Here is a 19,296-nt window from a genome sequence, read left to right on the forward strand (position 1 = left end):
TGAGTGCAGCCATATTCAAGTAGACATGCATGAAGATTCGGTTTCAACTGATTCTTTTGCTACTGACTCAAAATTAGAGCAAAATTTTGCTGGTACAGATTCTACCACAGAGTTGATTGATGATACTGGTGCAAATTCTACCATAGAGTTGATTGATGATACAGATGTTACAGGTAAAAGCAAGGCTACTGTTGAGAGCAGCAGGACCATGCATTTGGGTATACCAGATTTGTCGCATTTGGATATACTAGATTTTGAGGACTTGGTTAAGCAAGAGTACGTGTTTGAAGATCTTTAAAATGTTGATTCAGAGGGGGTGCAGACTTTCTCATTGACAAGTTGTTGTGACGCACAGCTACCAAAGAGGAAAACTCATCTTGAATGTGATGATGATGATTCAGAGGGGGTGCAGACTCCTTCTTTGACAAGTTTTTGTGACCCAGAGCTACCTATGTGGCAAACTGATCCTGAATTTTTCGATGATTTAGAAGGGGAGCAAACTTCTTCTTGATCAAGATTTTGTGACACAGGGTTCACATTATGCCAAAATGGTCATGAACTTGATGATGCTCATTCAGAGGGGGTGCATAGTGAAGTGCAATCTCTTGGTGTTGAATATGATTGGTTTCATTGTGCCAATGATACAGACAGGGCAGTAGATGAAATTTTTAATGTGCATGCTGAAATTTTTGCTACAGAAGTGCAAAGATATTTGGAAGAGGTTGAAAGTCTTGCAAAGAAGTTTACAGCAGATGTGTTTACTATGCATGTCATAGGTGGAAATCTTAGTTTATAGCAGCTTGAGATGTGCAAGATGGAGGAACCTTCTAAAGAAGTGAACCTAGATCTTATGTGCTTATTGGACGAAGCTTTGGAAGGATTCTCAAATACAGATGCTAAGGATACCAATCAATCTCAATTCATGCATGAGCAGGTTTGTTCAGATGCAGCTGATGATGACCTTATGTAATTGTTGGATGATGCTCTACTTGATTTTGAGCCTCTACAAGATAGAGAATTGTTTTTTGATGCATCTTGCGAGCCTAATGAAGAGAGTTTTGACAGAGATTTAATGTATTCATATATGCATGATTGGGATTCTTATACTAGTGAGAGTGAAGGTGCACCACCAGTGCTTTTACTTGTGATTGATGATCGACAATTGGATGAGCCAGTTGCACAAGGGATATGGCAGTATCTAGTGATACGTGATGCTATATAGATAGTATAGGCGACGAGGGAGATTTTTGAGGAAGCTATTGAGGGAGCTTTTTAGGTAAAATGGACGGGCTGGAAAATTTACTGAAAAAGCTCTCTCTATGAGCATTGTGTTGGTTTCTCCAATCTTATGCAAAAAGCTTCCTCCGCCAAACGATGAACTACGTTTTATTTTGCAGTCCGTTACCTAACATTGTACGGCCACATTAATAGACAAGGAGATGGGGGGACGATTGGTTGGTTGAAGGTTATATTTGCATTTTGAACCATGTGCTTGTAAACAAGATATAGTAAATGTGAAGACAATTGTATTAGTCCAACTTTAAAAACAACTTAAATAAAATATTAGGTTCAAGGTGCTGGACAAAACTTATCTGACGCAACGCACGTTGCGTGGGGGAGTTGAGAGAGATAGATAGAGAGAAAGAGATAGATGTACTTGAAAATTCAAGAGAGACAATAACACAGTAATCAACATGTTACAACAGGTGCGATTGTCAGAAATACCTTTCATACTTCATCTGCACAACTACAAACAAAGTAGAAACACACTGATTGCAAAGCCCACTGAAACATGCTACAACAACTCGAAAATTATTTACGAAAGACTACAAGAAGCAATCGTACATAGTGACTACATAGATTATCAATACACTATGCGAGACAAAATTTGACATGGTTATTTGAGTTGAGTGATGGGAGGATCTATTTCCACAATTTTTGGTTGTGGCTTAATCAATGATGCTTCCTGTAATGAGCTTTCTATCTCGCTCTTGAATCTCTCTTAGCCGTTGTGCTTGCATTTCAAGAATTGGACATAGTTTGCTATAGAACTCCTCATTGCTCTCAAATATTTTCATCATTCGACCCATCTGGCTCCCCAACAAAGCCATTGCTCCACAGTCACCTCCGTATTGCACGACAAGGTCGTTCTCATTTGTATATTGGGCAAGCAGCTGCTAAAGAAACCAATGTCCACGTTCCATACCTCCTGGACGATAAACAATAGTCAAGGAAAGTAGAGAAACTTTACTATGATATAGGGATGCCAAAGTGTACCTTGCATAGGTGTCCCATCAGTCTCCTTTGTCCAATCACTCTCTTCCAAACCATCGAACCAGGCATCTTCCAATGGTTTGTCAACTGTCTCTGAAGTCCAAGTGTGCTCTTTTCTCATTGCGGACACCAACAATGTGCGCACAGTTCTATTATCTTTCTTGCATATCGGTGTCTTACAGACAACCACATTCACGTGGTCTTCACGTCATCCAGCTGCAGTGGCAATAGCATGCACCATTCCATAGTTATCTGATAGACTAACACCTACAAACATCCCTCTATCATCTGATGCAGACACAAGCTGTCCAAACTTGCATACCTCCATGTTGTTCCATTCAGGCACTTCAGTATTTGACAGCCCATACATAGCTATATTGCAAGGCAAAAAAACAATCGAAGTATTCACTGCTAAATCCACGATTATTCCATCTTGTAACGGACGAAGGCATTTTTCCACAATGTGTGGCCTAATAGAGCACAACAAGGCCATCTTCAAGTCATCCTCTGTCTTGTCAGAGCCGAAATGAACAATCTGAATATGGTCGCCATCGCTCCTTGTAGATATCTCAATCAGCAAAAGATTGATCTCAAAATGCATTGCAACTCTCAAATCAAGATTGTCACTTACCAATCGACGAGTATGTAACCATTGGCAGGTCTGAAACATGCAATATCTCTGCTTCTAAACTTGTTGCAAAATCCACCACCTCCTTTGCTGACATTCCACTTCTCTTACCTGATCGCCAAGAAAAGCACAATTTTTAAGGCGCATGAAAATATGTTCACCATTTATATGTAAGTAAGCATTCTTACGTTTCTCTATTACACGAGTTGTCCCTTGCAAACCCAAAACCTCCCTGGATTGCTTCATCTACAAAGAATTATTGAATACGTAATTCAATCCTAAATCTAATGATGTGGATAGGTACTATCCAATTATGAAGACAACACTTTCATACTTGAGATGTTGTATCATACTCCTCCATTTGAGGTCTTTGGACACTTGACTCTGCTATTGCAGAGTCAAGTGTCTGCTATCGCAGATATTTGTATGTCTCCATGTGCTCCTTCCTCTCTATCTTTCACAGCATCATTGTGTGCCTTCTCCTCGTTCGGAGGGAAGTATCCCTCACCATACTCCAAGAACCATAGCAAATCCTAGTAGACTCTACTTCTAAAGTTGCATGCTATCTACATTGGGTTAAAAATATGCTCCGATTTTTTAATTTCAAGCATTGCTTGCAAACTCATGATGCCTTTCAAGTTAAACTTGCGAACGAGCAACCACCTAATATGAGCAAGGACATAGCTATCATCAGGTTATAGTTCACGTCATGTAAGGTTTAGGGCTATTGCGCATACCTGCAAAGACATCTTTTTCCGGCATTCGCCAATGCCTTGCTCACCTCGGACTATGTTCCCTTTTTCATCACACCTAGCTCATAAGTGAAGGTCTTGCTCTTACGTATCATCTTAGAATCTTCAATGAATGACTCCAAGTCCAAACCAGGCATTGATTGTAAATGTATTGCGGGTACAATTGTATACCTTCTGTGCCTCTCTAACAATGGAATACCAGAATACGTCGATCCTCAACCACTCTCGAAAAATAGCAGACTTCCTGTGACGATGAGAACAATGGATATGGAAAAATGATTAAATCTACCTATATAACTCGCCAGTCCAACAACGAGGCAATCAAATACTCACCAGTCTGAGGAATGTCCAGACTTTTCACATCTCCCGAATCACCGGATGCCATCGCACACAAGATGAAGGTCTTTTTTCTGACGGAAGAGCTGCACATGCCAACCCATATAATCTTTCCTATGTTATCCACTTTGGCCGACTAGCCTACATGCGCAATGTCCTACACAAGAGTCCAAATGATTCAATGATAACCTACTGTTGGATTTATATTTGTTCTGACTCAGAAAGATAGACAAGACCAACCTACCTCCACCATTCATCTCCTAAAGTAGGGTGGACTATTGCCAATGCATATCTTGTCTTTTTTTTTTACCTGCGCGTCTGCTTCAAAGAATGCTTTTTTGTATCGGGCTTGAAACTCGGTCAGTAGCATGCTATTTTTTTCTGCCACAAATTTTTTCAAGGCAAGTGTATATTTTTCCTGCAGACATGAAGACAATGATCAAACAAATCTATGGATCTATAACTTTTGACACTCAAAAAGTGAACAATCTCAAAGCACATACTAAATGCAGAAGCTGAGACATTAGAGCTACATGTACATTGTACCAGGACTTCTTTCCCACCCTTTTATATATGTCTGCCTGCATCCAGCTATATACAACACATGGCAGTTTCTCCATGATTGCTTCCTTGGAAGCAAGACCCATTGCCCGCACCATCCATAACATGTCTGTATATGATGTGGAAACATATCCTGTTTCATTCAATCTAAAAAGAAATTGATGCAATGTTTAAATATTTGTCAGTCAATCTTGTATTATTTCAAGACAATTGCATACTCAAATATATCAGAGAGATTTTACTTGTTTATACGCATCACTATGCTCAACATGTCGACTTCATTTGTGAAGTCTACTTTGACTAATTCAACTCAAACTCGAGGGTGTAGATCTGCATCTTTCTCGTAAGCAACACCTAATGAGATTAAAAATGATTATTAAATGTATTTCTTTAAAAAAATGCAAATTGATTCCATCAGCAATGCAGCTAGCTTACTCTCTTTCAGTACTCCCATCTAGGCAGCAAGCCTATGGTTGCCATCCCACGTAAACAACATTTTACCGCATAGATCGCTCCAACAAGTGTTTTGGATTTCAGCCTCAAACTCATCGTTAATTTCACGCCACAAGGGATCACATGTCTTCTTGGTATCGTCATCTACATCAATGATTGGATATCCCGGTGCATCAAGAGAGCATATGAAGCTTCCCTTGGGTTCGTAATACCCCTCCAACAAGAATGTATCTGCAAGAGGTTGCAGACGCTTGGCATCCCAACTAATTTGTATTGCTTTTTCCAGCTTCACCAAATGGCACGGTGGAACCCAAGGGAGAAAAGATTCATGCTCTACCTGCAAGCAACAATATATGACAAATCCAAAGGATAGTTATAGTAAGCTATAATTTACCTTTAAATTTCCTAGATGCTTTGATAACATATCTTGTCGAACTGTAACGTCTTCATTTATGGGGAATTCTCCCCCAACGTTTGCCCCTGTAGTCATATAAGCCTCCATTTCTCGATCATCAATCTCCTTGTCAGAGTTGTATTTGTCCTCCACAAACCCAGATGACGCTCCTTCTTGAACTTTAGCTTTTCCTTTGGCAGATCTTTTGGATTTATCGATTGTCGCGACTGGTGGAGATGCCACAACACTAGCTGCTACGCTCTTTGAAATAGTCATAGCAGCATATGAAGATAGTTCTTCTTGTTCTTTCCTTGCAATCTTGGTGACCCGCTATCAAACATTTGATACATTGCAAATTAATCAACAAACTTTTGGCAACTATTTGAAAGATAAAACTCCAATGCAAGAAACACAAACTTCTAGAAAAATGAACAAAGCAATTACCAGATCGGTTTTTGGCCACGCGACAAGGCTTTTTTGTGCCTTCTTCAGGGTATTCATCTCTTCGTTAGATGAAGGTACATGAGGTAGAGGAGCATCCTTGTCATCATACACCTCTAACACGGCAACAGAAGAGCATCCTGAAGGCATTTTGCTGCCATTTATCTTCACCAAGTTTGAAATCTTCTCTATTCGTCCAATACCAATTGCTTCCCCGTTATAAATGAACTCAACACTGACTCCAATATCATATTTCTTGGCCATCGGAAGAGAATTGATAGCCTAGCACAAAATACTAATCTATCAAAAAGAAAAGCAGATTATATTAGTATCAATATTTCTTCTATTTCTCTCTCTCTCTCTCTCTCTCTCTCTCTCTCTCTCTCTCTCTCTCTCTCTTTCTACAATTGTATAGCTCTCTGTCGCTATCACTCTCTCAAAGATATTTCTTCTACTATATTCGAATGTTAAAGTTAAACCTTTATCCGTATCTTTCATCCCTCTCGACCTACAATCATCTCTATCAACCTCCTTTGCTCTCCTCTCTCTTGTCCAACAATCCTATTTTGCCAAGACAGTGAGCGTGGGCTTGCTGCGCAAGGGAGAAAGCGAGGGAGAGAGGGAGATAGAGTGTGGAAAGAAGCTATGAGTACCTTGAGTATTTTTCTCTCCGCGTACTACGTAAGATTCAACTAAAAAATAGTTGCCCAAACCCTCTTTATATAGGCTCCCTGTAAAGTTAATGTAGGCGTACTTGGTAGGTGCAAACACTCCCATGCAACCAATAGTGCTAATGATACACCCTATGTAGCAGGTACCTTAGAGAACAAAATTTTCCTCTATAATTGTGGCAGTTTGAGAGCCCTTGGTAAGTATTAAGGCATTGCTACAATACTGCATATGAAGCTTCTTTTTAATCCTCTGACCCTCTATGTACTGAAACCGTCAGCAGCTATCACAAAAGCTGCTTGCTTAATTACCTAAGCATAACATTACTTAATTGCTTAATCAATACAAGAAGGAAGGGGGGATGGAGCACTAGCGCTCACCATCTAAAGTTAGATTAAGTGAACATAAGCAGGGGATGGAGAGCTAGCTCTCACCATCTAAAGTTAATTAAGTGAACAATATCAGGCGGTGGGCGCTAGCGCTCAGTAAAAGGAAAACTCGCTGATCCTTTACGTTTCTGCCCGGAAATCCTTTACTGTACTACAAACCTTTACGGTTCTGCCCGGCTTGCTGTTGCATGTGCATTCATCGCTGATCATCGTCATCGCAGCTGCAAGAAGAGGCAGGGAGCACCCATGGCAACTATGGCGAGCTGTGTGCGCTGTGTTTACCTCCTGCTGTGCAGGCCCCTCCCATGCATGGAGTGCTAACACTCAATAACGGGTTGATCACGTCGGCAAGCTTCACATACGGGCTGATCATGTCGGTTGATCACCAATTTGACCTTGTGCTCATCACCTGCTGATCTGCGTGAGTGCTCATCACGTGTTGATCGCACGAAATATCTGACCCTTTGAGAGTGCTAATCACGTCGACAAGCATCTCGTCAATTGCTTGATTACCTGTGAAATATAAGCAGGGTTTTGAGAGGTCTCCGGTACTCGTTGATCCCATCCTCGCCTAGTTGGCAGGCAGTTCCAAATTTATCAAGCAAGGCTTCCGATGGGTGACTAGTCACAGCGCTCTGCACTATATACAAGACAGCCCTTTTCGGTTCAGCACTGTTGCATAGCCCCTCCCTTGCAGTCTTCAAATCCTAGAGCGCTAGCGCTCAGTAACGTGCTCATCACGAGCTCATCACGTTCTCTCTCTCTCTCTCTCTCTCTCTCTCTCTCTCTCTCTCTCAATGATTGGCTAGAGACAAACCTGCAGATGAAGCTCTGGCTAGCTTTTCTTAAGCAGCGCAAACTGGCTTTTGTAGCTATTAAGGGTGGAGCTTTTTTTAGAGTTTTTTCATTGTTTTTTTAAAGTTCTTTTATAGCTTTTTATAGTACTCTCTAATTTGTGGAAATTACAAAAATACCCCTCAAATTTCAAAAATCCCAAAATACTATTGTATCTTATTTTGTTTTTTTTTTAGATTTTCAAATCTTTACTCATGACAATTGACATATGTTTTTGAGTGCTTAGCAGCTAATTTGTCACAAAATACGTTGCAATTAAAGAAAAAAATCTATAACAAAATAAGCTACTCATCTCAAATTCTAGTTTTAGCATCTTTTATGATAGACAATCAATCTTTTTATGAAAAGCTACAATGTTTTTTATTTTTGGTGAATTTACGACAGAATATTGGGGCTACTTTTAGAACATTTTATATTTGAGAGATATTTTGGAAATTTTTGGGGAGTTCCACTAGTTAGAGGGGTAATTTTATAATTTTCCCTCCAAAGTAGTTATAAGGGGTTTTTTGACATGTATGAAATTTGAGCGGATATTGAGAGTTTTCTCACATGAGGGGTTTTTTTTTCCTTTTGTTAATTAAAAAGTTTATGCACATCTCTAAGCCTCAATAATCTAAGCCTCAATAATTGTAGCTCAAGGAAGGACTAACCTCTTGGCCAAACAATCCAACCAAAGTAGTTTCAAAGGTATTTTGGGAATTTGTGAAATTTGAGCGGTATTTTGGGAATTTCCTCAAATGAGAGGTATTTTAGTAATGTTTCCTTGTGTTAATTAAAAAGTTTAATCACATCTTTAAGCCTCTTAATTGTAGCACAAGGATTGACCTCTGGATCGAATTCCCCATAGATGTTGGAGAGAATAAGGGGAGCTTCTAGCTGTGAAGAGAAGGAGAGTATTAGAGGTTGAGTAATTAGGCTAAGAGACTGAAGAGAAAGAATGCAGAGCTTGCAAGATAAGATAGAAACAAGATAAAAAATGAAGAGTGAGATAAATATCATGGAAGAACCGATCGAGATAATTACAAGCAATGTCAGAGAGAGGGAGAGGTAGCGAAAAAGGGAAAATAGAGAGAGTGTGCCATTTGCCTATAAATATAGGATAGGGGGTAGACTAAAATATATCTTGATATCTAGCTGCCTCGACTGAATTTTTGACCAATGGCTTCATCTTCAACATGCACAGTGAGTTTGTTCTTGAATACTACTAGCAATGTCCTTCTGTTGCTTGATTGCACAACAAGATTTGCCATGGTGAACCCTAAGGATTACGGCAATTGTGGGAGCAGTGAGATGTTTGCCATCGTCTCCACTCCACATGGGTATATCTAGACAGGGGTAAAAGATGGTGTTACTGCAATAAGTCATCAGTTCCAATTCCTTCTGGATTCAACCTTGTCTACAGGGTTTTTGTTGGTCAATGACAATCCAGTGGATAAGTCACTAAAGCCGACTGTGGCGGTAGTTGAGTTGTTGGATAGCTCCATTGACGGAATTACGATTAAAAACTTTACCGACAAAAAAAAAAAAAAATCAGCTTTTAATCAAGCAGAGCTAGATGGTTTAGCAACGAAAGAAAAAGAGCACATAAATAAGTCTTCCCATTTGGACCAAATGGAAAAAACTCAGAGTACGCTGGAATACATTGCTTTCAATAGCCACAAGTATCCCAAGTTCAGTCGGATAATTTCTAGATGTTCAATTAAGAAGCGCGTTGATGAAGTTCCTCAAGTGTATAATTCAGATTGCGTCTATGAGCTGGAGGCCGTGCCAGATGGTGTCCCAAAAATGTTAGGAATGGAACAAAAGTATGATGGTCATTGCTGCGTAAAGCCTGTTCATTCTAGAATGAGGTATCCAGAATTGATCAAAAGAAGTAGATGTGGTGGGCACCTCATCTGCAAAAACACCTCATGCTCGATCAATGCAATGAACAGGCAGCCAAATGAGACTTCTTGGACAAGGAAGTTGCTAACGTCAATAGCATTTGTTGGTATGTTGAGCTCCAGAAATGGAACTCTTCATTGCTTTCATTGTGGTAATAGTCCAGTTCTGTTGTGAGATTGTCCCTCCACTGTGTACTATGTGCTCACTGAATTCAATTGGAATCGTTTGTTTATCCACATCGGAAGGCATAATCATCCCATTGCAAAGGGAGTTCTGCTCGCCCGACAATACATAGGATGAGGAAACTTGTGTCTCGTGTGGTGTCTAAAACTCCAGTCACACTGGACCTATGCATTTGCAATTGAATCTAGCAAAGTAAATGGTAATGGGGGCAGTGATTCGAGAAAATGGGGAGGAGCTAAATAGCAAAGAGCTACTATCTGTGTTGGAGGAGATGCAACCATTAATTCATACACAAAGGTATTGATTTATATTTGTGTCTGTCAAATAATAAACATCCTCCTAGAGAATGATCTTTGAATATGTTTTATTAAATTCAGATTCAAATTACACTGGATGAGAGAAGCAACTACCACAAGGATTGGTATTGGTGCCGAGTCTCAATTGCTGCAGCTAAAAAATAGTTGTGGCTACAGGTTCTTCCACAGTATGCTTTTTTCGGGTCAATCCATAGTTCATAACAAAAGATGTCATGTGTTGAAAATGTCAATCAATGGCCCGGGTTCTGGTGTGGAGCTTGTGAATAGGATGCGACAAGACGAAAGTGGAGACTTGCGAAAAAGCTGGGTTTGTTTCGATCACGTTCGTAGAGTTGTGGGTTGGACAACAATGGCAGCACATGTCTACGACCCTACGTAAGTCCTACTTACATGGTGTGCATGTTTTCTATCTATCCATGATGGTATACAATAATCTTCAAACTTTGCAGGATTCAAGAAATGCAAACAATTGCAATTTGCGAGATGAAGGAGGAGGACACACATGCACAAGTCATGTTTGGGAAATGTTGAATTTGGTGCTATTGGAAAGCGGGCACAGACCAACTGATTTTAGAGGATTCATGGCAGATGAAGCTGGTGCAAACTGGAAAGCTGTTCGAACTGTGTTCAATGGAGGACTTGACAATGTCATGGAAGGGAGAGAACGGTCATGCTTGTTTCATTGGGGGCAAAGATTGCACATTCATACCATGCAATACGTGCAAAAAAAAATTCAAGACGAGCACAAGCGTATGTGTGAATTGTGACGTTGTACAAGAAGCGAGGAAGAGGCAACTAGATTGTACAGGACTATTCAAGCTTGGTGGGCTTCTGCAAGAGTGTCAGACTGTAACTTGTCGCAAATGAATTGCTGGGTAATTTGGTGGCATGTGCACTACCCTCGCTTGAGAAAGCACTTCGTTGGGGTAAAACAATGAATGTTAATGGAGATTAGTATAATGTTGCTTTTGTACAATATCTTGATAAGAATATGATGCATGAGGTGGATGATTTGTCATACATTCTTACTACAAACCTTGCTGAAACAAAACACGCAAGTTGGCTAGCTGGCGAGGGAAAAATGTAGAGCTTGTATGATGCCTGCGTTTCTGATCTTTCAAAGGCTTTGTTGCAAAGTGTAAAGATGCTTTCTTTTGTTGAAGGTCAATATCATGGAGCTGGATCTTCTGTTGAAAAACTTGGTTGTAGGGCTCAGCAGGGCCGGGCACCGAGTCCATCTGTTGTAGCTAGAGAGATTGAGGATGAGCTAGCAGGTACACAACTCTATTGTGCACCGACAATGGAGGGAGATAATATTACAGTTGCTAAGAAGTGAAAACATACTGCAACATTGAGCTGTGAGGAAGAGAATGCGTCACATAAACCAGAATATCTCACACATAACATCCCGTAAAGTCGTGGAGGATCCCATTAAAAAATCCGTTCGATCAAATAATGTGGTAGAAGAACAAGGAGGAGGGATTATGGTTGAGGAGACAGATATTCACAAAACAATGTGGGCAATCCGTCGTATTCCGAAGGGGAGCAGGGTACAATGCCAGGGGTGGTTAGATTCTAGATTTGGCAAATGCTGAAAAAATATAAAGAACATGGATGCGCGTTCAGTTGCGCCATCCTTTTGGGGGATTCGCACTTGGGAGAGAGAAGATGGCACTGGTCAAGGGACTGGAACAAAAGCACAATTCATGTGGTTTTGCAATAATAATGTGGATCACATGTGGAGTATTTGTAACACAATCACCCAATGTCCTGCAAGAGTCCCCAACACTTGGCCAGTGGAAAGGGGAACGAACTTGAATGCTTCAGAGCAATTGGAATTGGAGACGGGAGGCTTCACATTCAAGAAAATTGCAGCAAAGGAAACAATCAACGTGCGTTATCGGACCGAAGTGTCAATTCAAGCCTCAAAAAGAATTGAATCGACCGCAACCATGGAGGCACAAATTGTTCAGCACACCATAGTGAAGGCAGGCGTGCATGAAAAATTCATGGTGGAAACATCTTCTTCCCAAGTCCGAGGAGAGAGGTATGAAGTTCATGTTTCCAATAGCCCTATGTGTCATGTGGAGACTTTACTGAATGAGTGGCATAAAGCAAACCATCTATGGCCTGCAAGCATAGTTACTACATCTCCCTTTGCTATTTTGGCTTGGATTTGAACCACAATATGTTTATCCATCAGAGCAAGCTAACTAGTGAGAATCTGCTACATGTATTCAATTGTCGACGAACAACATAGAGGATAATGTTGATTGGGAAGATAATTTTGATTGATTTATTTTATTTGGATTTCATAATGTACATACAAATCTGTATGGTACGAGATGGTAACTAATGACTGAATATTGTATTTCTTATTGTGAGAATTCATGGTTCGAGGAGATGACTTTTGTCTTGCTCTTGGTCTCATTTTTGAATGGTGTGCTCTATGGATTGCACATGATATAATCTGACACCCAACTGCTATGTTTGATGAATACCATGGTTTGATAGACAGGCTTGAAGATAATAAATTGATGTTTGTTGAATGCCATGGTTTGATAGACGAGCTTGAAGCCATGGAAGTGTGTTCTTTATTTGGTAGAACAAGCTATTTAAAACTCCTAATAACAAAAAACACTCTTGAAGGCACGAACTCCAATCATGTAGAGAGCTTTTGCAGTGCAACACTACCCTAGTAGATATATTAGAAAAAGCTTCCTCCAAAAAGCTCTCTTGTTTCCCACCCCCCTATATGGGATCTGATGTTACCCTATGATGTAGGACATTTTGAGCTAGCTTTTGACCTAGGAGGTGACAGATATATGCATGGTCCGGGGCAATTGACTTATATATATGCCATATGATCCAGGCGGTTTTCATGAAGATTTGTGGGTTAATATATGTTTATGCTCTACTAATTGAAAATTCTTGTATTTTTCCTATGATCTTGGAGGATGGGTAAATTTTTTAAAGGAATGCTCACAGTGGGGCAAATGATTGGTTTCCCGTTTGATTCGGGGAGCCACTAAAGTGCAAGTTGTAGATTCAAAGAGTACCAGTTATCTATTGTAGCAGGTTGCAAGGTACAAGGTTTTGGTTTCTAGATTATGCTAAGTCAAAAGAGTTGGTTATGCGTTCAATAAGATCACATGGCTAGCTTCCAGTTGACATCTTTGGACAATTGATAAAGTATCTTCACATCTTATGAGTTGGTTTTGCTACTAGAACTTGAAGTAAAGGACTTGTCGGTCATTCCGTGTGCAGATAGTGTAAGGCGTACTTGACAGTGTTCCCTAAAGCGAGCTTGATGGTCAAGCCGTGTGCATCATTAATTGGAGCACTTGAGTCTGGCGAGGTTCACTAAACATGTTTCCATAATTGAATGCTTTGGAGATACGGCAGATACGATTCAAAGAATTCTAATGGGCAGTTATCTAATGATTATAGCTGGAACATTGATGATAGAGTATAAGCCTTACATTATTTTCCATATGTTTACCAGTTACGTGAATTTGATGATGGCAAAGAGCTTAAGGTACCTATAGTAGATGCAGATTGAAGTGCAGTTGGCACAGACCGGAGGCTGTGCAGGTTCATAGAGGGTGGACATTGTACCGCTCCGCTTCCATGATGGAAAAAAGAGCAAAGAAATACAAGCTAAGCTTCTTTGGAGCCTACACATTTATTGAGTAGTGATCAGGGCTTGTTAATAGGCCAAGTTTAATGGTTAATGTATACCAAATGCGGCTCCAAACGGCCAATTGATGCCTTGATGATGCTAAAAAAGAGTATGCATGTTTATGATTTGGACATGTAGTGCTTGAAGTGCTCTATCGAGATGTCTTTACAGCTCGTCGATTGGAGCTACGGTGGAGAAGTTATGGCAGTTTGAAGTTTGAATCAATTGCATATCCGTACCGGATTGGGCAACTGCAGCTGAGGGAACAGAAATGAAGTGAATGCATGGGCCTGAATTGCTCACTTTGTGGAGCACATCGGTCTTTTCAGATCAGCAATCGAATATCTGGTCGCCAAGTTATCGCTAGTTTCTGTTTCCCCGAGACCAGTTCCGTGCCAGGCCGGTTGCCTTGATCAGTGTGCCATATGGTGTTTTTTGGAGCTTGACACAATTATAGACGGTAGTACTCAGTATATGGAGTTAGAAAAAAGTGATTGTGCATCAATCGAAACCCGTGTCAAGAGGATATAACAAGTTAAAGTGTGTGCTAGTTGTTGACTGCGTGTTACCAGATGATTTTGTGCCAATCTGCTGCTCGTGATTGCCATGATCGTGTCCTTAACCAATGTGAAGGGAAGGCCTTTCCTCAAATGCAATCATTTATCCTTGCATCATGAAGGCGAGTGGCACTGTATCCGAGAAATTGAAATGAGCAATTAAATCCATGATGATATGCCAGTTGAGGGCTTCAGGAGGACATCTAGAGTCCAGGAATGTTTTGGTGAATTATATACCAAATGTGGTGCCGTTATGAATGCACAAAAAGTTCTTGTTGAACTCTTAGTCCGAAATGTCATCTCATGGGGCGTATTGATTGTGGGATATGCCTAGCTCAACAAGGGATGCTCGAGAAAGATGTTGTGCTTGGCAATGCTTTGCCCAATATGTATGCCAAATATGGTGCCCTTACAAAGCTTAAGGCCGCCCAATGAAGCCAAAGGCCACCCAAAGAACTCAAAATTGGCCGCCCATAGGTTAAATTAGGGAGGTTATGTGTGGATAAAGGAGAAAAGAAATGGGGATATGGTGGCAGACGGCAAGCTGAGCGCAAGCAGGGGAACAGGAGGTTGCGCCAGCCGCTCTGGTGCGTGGATGACGACGGGCATGAAGACATTTTTGCTCAGCTTGCCTTGGCGTTTCTTTTTGGACCCAGTCCCGTTGGATTTGGTGCAGTCGGAGATCGGGCATGCCGCATCATCGCTCCCGCTTCCCACCGCCTAGCAACGACGGCACCGTCATTGCTTGGGTAGTGAGCATGAGGAGGAAAAGAACGAGAGAAGAAGGGAGTATTGTGAGGGTATTGAGAGGCATCGAGGAGAAAGAGGGAACAAGAGAAGAAGAAGAAGAAGGGGATTTTTTTTGCGCTCTCTCTCTCAAGCCACGGTAAAGAGAAGGCGAGAGGAAGACATAAAGGGCATGAAAGGGAGTTAGAGGAGAGAGGCATGAGGAGAAATAACGTGGGAAGTGGAAGGCTCTTGAGTAGGAGAGCTCGGACGTGAGGAAAAGCAAAGGGCAGTCAAAGCTCGGCAAGGAGGGGTAGAAGAGGAACGAAGGGAGGGAGCCTAGAGACGGCGAAGAAGAAGCTCAAGAGTTCTCTCTCTCTCTCTCTCTCTCTCTCTCTCTCTCTCTCTCTCTCTCTCTCTCTCTCTCTCTCTCTCTCTCTCTCTCTGTCTCTGCAACCCAATGTTGATAAGATGGAGTGTTGTAGCTCCCTTCCGTTTATGTCTCCCTTCTTTACCATTGAAGATGTATGCCGCGCGCTTGAGAAACTTGCTAATCGCAAGGTGGGTGACCTTCAAGGTGTCAAGGCTGAAATGATTAAATGGACAAGCAAGAAAACACGATATTGGATATGCGATATGTTTAACCTTGCACTTCAGTATGGCATGCCTCATGATTGGAGTGCAAATTGGATTAAACCTTTGCACAAAGGAGGAGATGTAAACAATGTGAACAACTATCGCACTATAATGGTTGGTTCTTTGATGGCAAAGTTATTTGGATGTATCATGGAGATGAAGATAAGTGAATGGGCTGAAAAGAATGGCAAACGTGCGCTTGGCCAAGCAGGTTTTCGAAAGCATCATAGCACTATTGATCACCTTGTCACTCTTCGAGTTCTTATGGAAGCGTCTCGATTGAAAGGAAAAAAGTTGTATTGTTGCTTTGTGGATTTCAAGAAAGCTTTTGACATGGTACCACGAGGAAATCTTTGGAGACGTATGCAAAGCCTTCAAGTGCCGAGAGAATTTATGCATGCAGTCTTTCGCATCTACCAAAAAGTGATATGTCGATTACGTATGGGAGATGGAATTTTAGAATTTTTTGCAAGCACCATTGGTGTCAAACAAGGATGCCCACTTTCCCCAACCCTCTTTGGGCTACTCATCGATGAAATTGAATGCATGGTTCTTGATTTTATGCAGCAAGAAGGCATAGAAGAGGTTAAGATCGGAAATGCGGTGATCATGCTTTTGCTTTATGCCGATGATGTAGTGCTCTTGGCACATACCTTAGAAGATGCACAAAAGCTTATGAGTGTCTTGGAACGCTTTTGCCTACATAGCAGGCTGATCGTGAATGGATCCAAAACCAAGGTTATGCTTGTAAAGACCCTCAATGATGAAAATCCATGCATTGTATACAACAATGAGCAACTTGAAGTGGTAGATCATCAAGTACCTTGGCCTTGAGGTTCCATCCAATCATAGATGGAAGGATTGTGCAATGCGTCGCTTGGAAGCTGGAAAGAGGGCTTATTATGCATTTGAGAACATGTGTAATGCTGGAGAGATCAAGTGTTGGGCTCTCAAAAAGTACCTCTTTGACACATTGGTGACACCAGTGCTTCTTTATGGAGTGGAGGTGTGGGGTAGAAGCATCGGGAAGTCTACTTGGAAAGAGTTTGAGAACGTCCAAAAGCGTTTTCTCACCAACTTTCTCCAAGTCAAGACACAAACACCCTACATGCTCTTACTTCTTGAGTCCTGATCGCTTCCCATTGAGGTTTTGGGCATGCAAAGGGTTGTGGAGTATATGCGTAAGACACAACGTAGCCCTTCGCATATGAAGCAAGTCAAAAGGTTCAAAAGACATGCAAGAGCAAAATACTAAGCTCGGGGTGGATGCTTGACATCAAGAAATGGTTTGGAAGATGGGATGCATGTCACTTGGTCAAGGATGCGTCGATCGACTCCCAAGTTAATGAGGCCTTCTTACAACGCCAATGTATCACGGCTTGGGAGAAATCCGGAGGCTCTCGCTTCAGCCATTACACCACACACGTTGCCCCAAACTACAAATCTCTCTTCTTCTCCGAACGAGGTAACCGAACCCATCCCTACATCCTTGAGCCCATCCCGTTGAGTGCGATCCACACCATTGCCTCCATTCGTCTTAGCTCCCATTCTCTACACTGCGAGACAAGACGTTGGGGCAGTGGCGAGGAGTGTCATCGACTTTGCACCTTATGTCCTCGTCAAGTGCGAGAGAGTGAGTACCACACACTACTTGAGTGCTCAGCTTTTGACCACATTAGGTCCTCTTTTCCCCATATATTCAGCCATGAGCTCTCCCTACATACCTTCCTCTCCCAACCACGATGTGGACTCTCTATTACGACGCTCATTTCAACCATTTTTGAGCATCGAGAGTTACTTATGACCTCCACTCACACCACGTGACATGTTCATTTGGTCCCATAGGTCATATTTGACCTGCGAGGACGATAATAGAACTATCTATCTATCTCTCTCTCTCTCTCTCTCTCTCTCTCTCTCTCTCTCTCTCTCTCTCTCTCTCTCTCTCTCTCTCTCTCTCTCTCTCTCTCTCTCTCTCTCTCTCTCTACATGAAGCAGTTATGAACCAAGAGGATTGAAGCAAGCAAACTTTTTCCTGCGGAGACTAAGCTCAAGGGCTTGTTCTCTCTCTCTTTGTTGACACAAGAGACAAGCTGCGATATGCTCTCTCTCTCTCTCTCTCTCTCTCTCTCTCTCTCTCTCTCTCTCTCTCTCTCTCTCTCTCTCTCTCTCTCTCTCTCTCTCTCTCTCTCTCTCTCTCTCTCTCTCTCTCTCTCTCTCTCCCCCCCTAGGAGATAAAGCAGTAAAACCCTCGTACTCTCTCTTGAACTTGAAAAGAGAAATCACCAAGGGCATACAGAGCCTGACGACAATCAAAGCAAGTCAATTAAAGGAGAAGTCGAAGCTTGTGAGCGGCAAATAAGACAGTGCAAAGTAAATAGAGCAGGAAGTTGCCAAATAGTTGACAATAATTGAAGCATGAAGATAGAGGTAATGAGCAGGATTAAAATTTGCAGAATCCAAGGGCAGTTGAAGCTGATAAAGTGACAGGAGGGAATTTCCATCACCGTCATCAGCTAGAGAGTGATTAAACATTCTGTTATGTCCCGGTGTCGTCAACGGCCCGATTAATTCTGTAAAATGGGAGCTTAAACTCTTAGTTAGCAGATGATCCAAGTGATTACTGTCTGTTAACCTTTTCCCTTCATCTCACTCTAAACCTGCAAATCTTGCACGTTGCCGCCTTAACATGGCTACCAACAGTAGTGACAAACCCGAGTCTCAGCCATAGCCAATCAGGGTGCATGTACCCTCAGCCTTTGATCAACACTGACCTCAACCCCCCGGTCTTGCCGTGCCTTGCAAAGAGAGGAATCAAGCTCTCTCTCTCTCTCTCTCTCTCTCTCTCTCTCTCTCTCTCTCTCTCTCTCTCTCTCTCTCTCTCTCTCTCTCTCTCTCTCTCTCTCTCTCTCTCTCTCTCTCTCTCTCTCTCCCCCCCCCCAGGAGGAATGCTTACAGTGGGTGGCATTGACGAAGCTCTGCAACAACCGCTGTAATACTTTCTCGGATAGCGTTGATGCCAGCCATCTTAGACATTGATGTTCATTTTGTATTTTATTTTGTACCCCCACATTAAATTAGATCCATAAGGATTGTATAAGCTTGATCCCACAGGCCTTTTGCACACGGTTAATATAACATTTCATTTCATTTTGTTATCTCTATTCACCCTCCCACTACAACTCCTTATAGCGTCGCACATTGAGGAAGCTCTTCGGCGACCACTGCAATACTTTCTCAGACAAACGTCCGATGTCGACGACAACGACGACGATGACGATTTTAGTCTATTGTTGTACCTAGAGATTGTATTAAATCCACAAGGACTGTCTCACTTTGTTTTCGTAGGTAATTTTGGCATTGTAAAGACGGTTGCTATAACATTTCATTTCATTTCATTTCTCTATCTCTCTTCACAACCTCCCGCCACCCCCTATTGTTATGTTTTGGTAATTGACATCAATCATGTTATATTTTTGACAATTATGCAATGTATAATAATCCACTAATTGCATTCAAAAAAATACATAAGAACACGCATCTACGTGGTACCATAACA

General features: G+C 41.6%; 1 protein-coding gene across 9 annotated transcripts; it reads right to left on the reverse strand.

The window, feature by feature from the left end:
- Positions 1-1,793: 1,793 nt before the first annotated feature.
- LOC147458413 (uncharacterized) lies at positions 1,794-7,674 on the reverse strand. Of its 9 annotated transcripts, none has more exons than XM_086511836.1 (10): positions 7,411-7,674; positions 5,843-6,139; positions 4,987-5,728; positions 4,794-4,905; positions 4,494-4,698; positions 4,235-4,408; positions 3,988-4,147; positions 3,640-3,898; positions 2,278-3,013; positions 1,794-2,209 (listed from the first exon to the last, which is right to left on the reverse strand). In XM_086511836.1, the coding sequence occupies exons 2-3, from the start codon at positions 6,101-6,103 to the stop codon at positions 5,378-5,380; spliced, it is 612 nt and encodes a 203-aa protein (XP_086367962.1). In that variant the 5' UTR covers positions 6,104-6,139; positions 7,411-7,674; the 3' UTR covers positions 1,794-2,209; positions 2,278-3,013; positions 3,640-3,898; positions 3,988-4,147; positions 4,235-4,408; positions 4,494-4,698; positions 4,794-4,905; positions 4,987-5,377. The 9 variants fall into 9 exon arrangements, with proteins under 9 accessions (XP_086367962.1, XP_086367966.1, XP_086367965.1 ...); XM_086511840.1 differs by having other exon boundaries at positions 3,640-3,712; positions 3,826-3,898; positions 5,843-7,674; XM_086511839.1 differs by having other exon boundaries at positions 2,278-2,809; positions 2,906-3,013; positions 5,843-7,674.
- Between the last annotated feature and the right edge of the window lie 11,622 nt (positions 7,675-19,296).

This window comes from Adiantum capillus-veneris, chromosome 5 (genome assembly GCF_014529385.1).
Source record: "Adiantum capillus-veneris isolate H3 chromosome 5, ASM1452938v2, whole genome shotgun sequence".
Taxonomy (NCBI): Eukaryota; Viridiplantae; Streptophyta; class Polypodiopsida; order Polypodiales; family Pteridaceae; genus Adiantum; species Adiantum capillus-veneris.

Bases quoted from the DNA above. Each gene is read 5' to 3' on its own strand.
- LOC147458413 (XM_086511836.1), bottom strand. From the start codon at position 6,103: ATGGCCAAGAAATATGATATTGGAGTCAGTGTTGAGTTCATTTATAAC. The intron at 5,729-5,842 runs GTAATTGCTTTG...AATGTTTGATAG, and splicing joins CGTGGCCAAAAACCGATCTG to CGGGTCACCAAGATTGCAAG.